The 7,786-nt window shown below is 53.3% G+C and overlaps 1 protein-coding gene across 1 annotated transcript; it reads left to right on the top strand.

Annotated features, from left to right (window-relative positions):
• The first annotated feature begins 1,527 nt into the window (after positions 1-1,527).
• LOC148477142 (forkhead box protein D4-like 1) lies at positions 1,528-4,240 on the top strand. The gene has a single exon (XM_088457154.1). It carries the CDS (start codon positions 1,585-1,587, stop codon positions 2,245-2,247), a length of 663 nt encoding a protein of 220 aa, XP_088313280.1. The 5' UTR covers positions 1,528-1,584; the 3' UTR covers positions 2,248-4,240.
• Positions 4,241-7,786: the final 3,546 nt, after the last annotated feature.

Genomic DNA, 7,786 nt, shown 5'->3' with positions numbered 1-7,786 from the left:
CGGGAGTTAATGTTACCTGTGTGGGGTCAGGCTGATGCCAGGGTCACTGCGGGAGTTACAGTGTTGCCAGTGCGGGGTCAGGCTGATGCCAGGGTCACTGCGGGAGTTACAGTGTTGCCTGTGCGGGGTCAGGCTGATGCCAGGGTCACTGCGGGAGTTACAGTGTTGCCTGTGCAGGGTCAGGCTGATGCCAGGGTCACTGCGGGAGTTACAGTGTTGCCTGTGCAGGGTCAGGCTGATGCCAGGGTCACTGCGGGAGTTACAGTGTTGCCTGTGGGCGATCAGGCTGATGCCAGGGTCACTGCGGGAGTTACAGTGTTGCCTGTGCAGGGTCAGGCTGATGCCAGGGTCACTGCGGGAGTTACAGTGTTGCCTGTGGGCGATCAGGCTGATGCCAGGGTCACTGCGGGAGTTACAGTGTTGCCTGTGCGGGGTCAGGCTGATGCCAGGGTCACTGCGGGAGTTACAGTGTTGCCTGTGCGGGGTCAGGCTGATGCCAGGGTCACTGCGGGAGTTACAGTGTTGTCTGTGCGGGGTCAGGCTGATGTCAGGGTCACTGCGGGAGTTACTGTGTTGCCTGTGCGGGGTCAGGCTGATGCCAGGGTCACTGCGGGAGTTACAGTGTTGCCTGTGCAGGGTCAGGCTGATGCCAGGGTCACTACGGGAGTTACAGTGTTACCAGTGCAGGGTCAGGCTGATGCCAGGGTCACTGCGGGAGTTAATGTTACCTGTGTGGGGTCAGGCTGATGCCAGGGTCACTGCGGGAGTTACTGTGTTGCCAGTGCGGGGTCAGGCTGATGCCAGGGTCACTGCGGGAGTTACAGTGTTGCCTGTGCGGGGTCAGGCTGATGCCAGGGTCACTACGGGAGTTAATGTTACCTGTGTGGGGTCAGGCTGATGCCAGGGTCACTGCGGGAGTTACAGTGTTGCCAGTGCGGGGTCAGGCTGATGCCAGGGTCACTGCGGGAGTTACAGTGTTGCCTGTGCGGGGTCAGGCTGATGCCAGGGTCACTGCGGGAGTTACAGTGTTGCCTGTGCAGGGTCAGGCTGATGCCAGGGTCACTGCGGGAGTTACAGTGTTGCCTGTGCAGGGTCAGGCTGATGCCAGGGTCACTGCGGGAGTTACAGTGTTGCCTGTGGGCGATCAGGCTGATGCCAGGGTCACTGCGGGAGTTACAGTGTTGCCTGTGCAGGGTCAGGCTGATGCCAGGGTCACTGCGGGAGTTACAGTGTTGCCTGTGGGCGATCAGGCTGATGCCAGGGTCACTGCGGGAGTTACAGTGTTGCCTGTGCGGGTTCATGGACTGGTGACCTCAGGCTGACTCCTGTGTGGGCGGTCCTATAAGACGAGCATGCTGTGGGCGTGGTAATACTTGACAACTGACAGCAATGGGCGTGCCTAGCTGGCTTAGAGTAGCACCGTGGTGGGCGGAGTCGCGGCTACAGTGGGAGTGATAGAGCTGAGTGGGCGTGCCAGGCTACTGAAGATTAGCATTGCAGTGGGCGGAGTCGCGGCTGCGGTGGGCGTTCCCCAGGACACATGTGCCTTTCCCCGGACTGAGGGAGCAGCTTCCTCGGGGCACTATGGAGCCTGAGCGGCCGGGAGAGCAGCAGGCGCAGCCGGTGATGGAGCAGGGACAGGCGGCGCAGGAGGAGGAGAAGCCGCCCTACTCCTACGTGGCTCTGATCGCGCTGGTGCTGGAGGAGAGCCCGGGGAAGCGGCTGTCCCTGAGCGGCATCTATGAGGCCATAGCCCGGCGCTTCCCGTACTACTCCCGGCTGCAGGGGAAGGGCTGGCAGAACAGCATCCGCCACAACCTCAGCCTGAACCAGTGCTTCACCCGCCTGCCCCGCCAGCCCGGGCACAAGGGCAGCCTCTGGGCGCTGGACCCCTCCTTCCACGACATGTTCGAGCGGGGCAACTACAGGAGGAGGCGGCGGCTGAGACGGCTGCACCGACCGCCCAACGCCGAGATCAGCGCTCCGCTGCCCGCCTTCCGCTACCAGGAGCCCCCTGCATACCACTACCCGCTGCTGAGTGGCCCCTGGGGGCCCGGGACCCCCCTCCTCTACCCCCGCACCCCCCACCCTGTCTACCCGACCATCAGCCCGGGCAGCTACCACAGCGACATGTCCGCATCACCCTACTGGGAGCAGGAGGTGCAGTATGGGGCAGTGCTGCCTAACAGAGGGGATCACAGCTCCCAGGCTCCGCTCTGTAACCTCCGCTCTTTGCTTACCGACTGACCGGCCAACATCCCCTGACCTCGCCGACTGACCGGCCAACATCCCCTGACCTCACCGACTGACCGGCCAACATCCCCTGACCTCGCCGACTGACCGGCTTCCATCCCCTGACCTCTCCGACTGACCGGCCTCCGTCCCCTGACCTCTCCGACTGACCGGCCTCCGTCCCCTGACCTCACCGACTGACCGGCCTCCGTCCCCTGACCTCACCGACTGACCGGCCTCCGTCCCCTGACCTCACCGACTGACCGGCCTCCGTCCCCTGACCTCACCGACTGACCGGCCTCCGTCCCCTGACCTCACCGACTGACCGGCCTCCGTCCCCTGACCTCACCGACTGACCGGCCTCCGTCCCCTGACCTCACCGACTGACCGGCCTCCGTCCCCTGACCTCACCGACTGACCGGCCTCCGTCCCCTGACCTCACCGACTGACCGGCCTCCGTCCCCTGACCTCACCGACTGACCGGCCTCCGTCCCCTGACCTCACCGACTGACCGGCCTCCGTCCCCTGACCTCACCGACTGACCGGCCTCTATCACATCACTGGCCTCCCTCACTTGACTTTGCCGACTGATTGGCCTCCATCACATGACCTCGCTGACTGACTGGCCTCCATATTCAGACCTCTACGACTAACTGGCCTCTATCACCCTATCTCTCCAACTGACTGGCCTGAGCCTCCTTCACCTCACAGGACCATAATACCCCTGCCAGTGGACATCTCAGCGATCTCATCATCTGACCCTCAGTCTGACAAAGCTCAGCCTACTACTGATGTGCAGGTCAATGTCACAACCTGACAAATAGACATCTCCATCATCTGACCTGTACTGGGCCATCCCCACTGGACAATGTTATCTCTGCATCAATTAAAAGTCTAATTTCGTCTCCTCATCTGTCCTTCAGTCTGACAAATGCCAGCTTACCGCTAATGTACCAAACCACCCTATCCCTGCCAACTGGGCCTCTCCATCATCTGACCTGTGCTGGGCCTTGGGGCAATGTTATCCCTGTATCAATTGAGATCTCATCCAGTCTCCTCATCCGTCCTCCAGCCTGGCAAATCCCAGCCTAATATCAATTTCCAATACGAATATAACTACTAATGTACAGCTCCATTACCTCTACCGTGCTTTCCCCACTGGACAGAGCTCACCCTGCCAACTGGTATCTCCAGTCTCATCATACCCTCAGCCTGGCAAATCCCAGCCTACTACTGATGTCACTCAATGTCACCTTCCTGACAAATGGGCATCTCCATCATCTGAACTGCGCTGTGCCATCCCCACCAAACAATGTTATCCCTGCATGTACTGGCATCTCGTCCAGTCTGTTCATCCGTCCTTCAGCCTGGCAAATCCCAGTCCACTGCTAATATGCCAGACCACTTTATCCCTACCAACTGGGCACCTCCATAACCCCCCACACTGGACAGTGATACCCCTGCCAATTGGCATCTATCAACCGTCTAGAAAAACCTAGCCTATGTGTCAGTCAATGCCAAACAACCTTATCCCATCCAACTGGGCATCTCCGTCGCCCTGGCATAGTCCAGGCTACTCCTGCCAGATTGCCTTATCCTTGCCAAATGTGCATCTCCTTTATCTGGCACCTACTGTGCCAGTCCCACTGTACAATACTATTCATGCCAACTGGTATTCCTCATCTGGTGACCATCACTGCGGGTGATTGAATCCGGCCCTTAGTGACATAATGGTTATTTTCTATAGAAGATTGGGACGGGACTGCGCATCCCCGGTTATTTTTTTAGGAAGCGTTGAATGAATTGTATAGTTCCTCCGTGCGCCGATGGCATATCGTTGTTTTCATTTGAAGCGTTTCTCATGCACTTTGTTACTTGTTACCTTGATTTCTGTTGTTTTTTTTATGCACAAGGATCAATGTAAAGTATGAAAGAGAATAATCTACAGGAAGTTTGTTTTCACTGTTAAAATGAAAGTATTTTTGTAATGTATTTTATACGTGGTTTGTCCGGAATTTGAAAAAAATGTTTTAATAAAATGTTTATTTGAACTTTTAATAAATGTGTGAATTAGTGATTTAATAAATTTGTAATGTGGCTTTAGAGAGAAATGGTTCTAACAAAGGTACTTGTGACACGTTGCCATGGGAAACCATATTACTCCACCTGGAGAGAAGTTCAGGCATACTACTTCCATCAAATTCCCAGGGCCAGCCCGGGACACTGAACATGGGTTTCCAGCCGTGTCACGGCGGCTTGTACCCCATTTACACCCAGGCTGCTCCCGGGATATTGCCTGCACTTGGAGCTACGCTGTGAACAGGACCCGGATTGGACAACCCTGGATACCCGTCTCCACTGAACCTTATCCGTGTAAAACTGCTGGAGAGCCGGGAATTTTCCCTAGGAGTCTTTTCCATTGAGCCGCGACCCGGGTTGACACAGCAATAACCCAGGTTTTAGCGGCAGTGGGAAAGGGGTATCATTTACCACGGGGAGTTATTCCATTGGTTATAGCTTTGACAATGTTACATGTTGCAGGAGGCAACTCCGAATATTTCACAAATACAGAGTGATTATGTGATAATGTCCAGGAGACTCAGTTTCAGGGAGCTTTACTGGGCCCCTAAGAGAGTAAGTCAGCCTAGCGGTATGCAGTCGGGAAGCCAGTGGACATAATCCCGACAGGCGGCTTCCCGACTGCTTTATCCCAGCGAGGGTTAAATGACAGGCGTCTAAATCTAGACGCCTGTCATTTTACTGAGACCGGCGCCCAGCATCCCGATCGAAGTGATGCCAAGTGCGGAAAGCCGCGGGTTAGGTTTAGGGCTCTCGGGGGGGACTTAGGGTTAGGCACCCCCCAGGAGGTTACGGTTAGGCTAGAGGGAGGGAGGGACTTAGGGTTAGGCGGCGGGGAAGGGAGGGTTAGGTTTAGGCACTTAGAGGGGGGATTAGGGTTAGGTACTGGGGGGAAGGTTAGGGTTAGGCACCCCTAAGGAGGGTTAGGGGAGGGAATTAGGTTAGTGAATACTTACCTTAGGGATGATCGGGATTTTCACCCATGTCGGGCAGCCGCTGTCCCGATTCCAGCCTAGCAGATCTGCCCCAGGGATGTGGGAGGTCAGGGGACTCTATGACGTGACTTGCTCATTCCTTTTTCTCCAATGTTTCAATTATATTCTTTAGAACAGTATCTCTTTATGTATATATAATTATTTTTGTCCACCAATTGGAACTGAAAGGACAGGCACACACTGCCAGAGACTGGCCTGGTGCTTGGTAAGTTACCCTTTGCCGCCCTGGGTCAGTGTAGAAGATAAATTACGGCAATGAGACTTTTTCAGTTTAATAAAAATTCTAACTATTTTCATATGGATGCCCATTAATGGAAAAATATGTATATAAAAGAAAAAAAACTATGGGCCGGATTCAATTAGCTGCGAAAAGACGAGATTGTCAAAAAGCGCAATGTTTTTGCCTCATTTGCGTGTTTTAAGGCAAAGTTTTCACCTGCTTACTCAATGTGCGCAGCCGCTTTTTGCCCTATTCAACGGTAAAACAGGTGAAAACGCATATTAGCGAATGAAGCAAATGGCAGAACTTGCAAAAAGGTCAGTTTTTTTGGGGGGGAAATTAGTCTGTACCCCAATAAAGCCTAACTAACCCGGGGAATCAATATAGAAGTATATTAATAACACTAATAAAAGTAATTAGGGCACTTACATTGAGTCAAAGGGCTGTTATATGCATAAGTGTGGTAAAATGATGGAAAGCATTTTTTTTGGGGGGGGGGAATAATTGCTGCAGTTAAATTGGGGGTACAGTACATTAAAATGGGAGCTGGTATATTTTTGTGTCTATAAAGTGAAGATTTAAAACATGTAAAAAAATACACCTGCTGCAGCCACCGACAATCCTAAATACACCTGTCCCATCCACAGAGCCCCCCAAATACCTTTCCCATCCATAGAGCCCCCCAAATACCTTTCCCATTCATAGAGCCCCCTATATACCTGTCCCATTCATACAGCCCCCCAAATACCTGTCCCATTCATACAGCCCCCCAAACACCTGTCCCATCCATACAGCCCCCCCAATATACCTGTCCCATCCATAGAGCCCCCCATATACCTGTCCCATCCATAGAGCCCCCCAAATACCTTTCCCATCCATAGAGCCCCCTATATACCTTTCCCATCCATAGAGCCCCCTATATACCTGTCCCATCCATAGAGCCCCCCAAATACCTGTCCCATCCATACAGCCCCCCAAACTACCTGCCCCATCCATACAGCCCCCAAAACACCTGTCCCATCCATAGAGCCCCCCAAAACACCTGTCCCATCCATACAGCACCCCATATACCTGTCCCAGTACTTTAGACCCATTTTCCAACACTTTTAAATTCCCCACCCCCCCTACCAAAAAAAATTACATGTCTTTTTTGTGGTGTATTAAGATCATTTTGATTTTTTTGGCCTAATCAGTCATTAGGGGGGGGGGTGTCCAAAGGGTTCGGATTCGAGTCCCAACATTTGTACCCCAAAATATGGAGTTTGCACTTCTTTTCTCCTGCCTTTTGGTAGAGAACTTTTTCACCTGCTTTTGCCTAAGGAATTTTTGCCTAGGTGAAAACGTCCTGGAATTGAATAGGGCGACACTTCAGAAACAGGCGAAAACCGCGCATTGGCAAAAACTTTTCGCGGGTTGTGAAGTTTCACCTCTAATTGAATAACGGGTCTATGTATAAATACCGTAAAATCATACAAGTTACGTTTTGTGGTAACATTAGTGAAGCCAGGCCCACCTCCCACTAGTATCAGGATCAGGACAAGTGTAATGTTAGGGGGGTATCTAATACCCCTTTTACACCAGAGCTAAAACCCGGGTTATTGCAGGGTTATCGCGGGTAGCTCCTTGGTGTAAAAGGGGACAGGGTTGTATGCCAGGTTGCGCGACTCTGTAATCCAACCCAGGTAACTTGCAGGGTTTAACATGGGAATGCCGTGAAACCCTACAGTGTAAACAGTGCGATCCGGGTCATGATGACCTGGAGCGCGCCGCACGCAGGCCGATTGGTCCGGCTTCAGTGGCGCTTGGAGATGACGTCATCTCCAAGCGTCCGCTTCCACGCCGGGAGAGCTGGGTCACTGCAGACCCGGTTCCGGTGTGAACGGCGCTGACTCTGGAATTTCCTGTGTTGGCGTCGGCTAAATTCCGGGTCTGATCCGGTTTGGAACGCTGTTCCAACCTCCGGGTCAGACCTGGAGTTTAGGTATAAAAGCGTTATCAGAATGTATTTGCTTTTCATAGCCTTGGCAAGCTGATACGGTAAATCCTGGAGAGATGGCACGTGGCAGGAAGTTTACTCCTGTGTGAGATTAGTTCCACCTGAGGATAGTTTCCAGGGCTCTGGGGTACTTCTATGCACACTCCCAGCCTGAGCAGAGCCTAAGGGGCTTATGTAATTGGGCGCAAGTTGTATTACTCACGCTGCATGAGAAATAGCCAGGCGTGAGGTTCTTCCTACTCAATTAGCCGCGAGAAGTTTAGC

This window comes from Taudactylus pleione, unplaced genomic scaffold (assembly GCF_031769625.1).
Source record: "Taudactylus pleione unplaced genomic scaffold, aTauple2 ptg000740l, whole genome shotgun sequence".
Lineage (NCBI taxonomy): Eukaryota > Metazoa > Chordata > Amphibia > Anura > Myobatrachidae > Taudactylus > Taudactylus pleione.
Note: the sequence above shows the minus strand (reverse complement) of the source record. Positions and strands in the feature narration are given on the sequence as shown.

Bases quoted from the DNA above. Each gene is read 5' to 3' on its own strand.
- LOC148477142 (XM_088457154.1), top strand. From the start codon at position 1,585: ATGGAGCCTGAGCGGCCGGGAGAGCAGCAGGCGCAGCCGGTGATGGAG.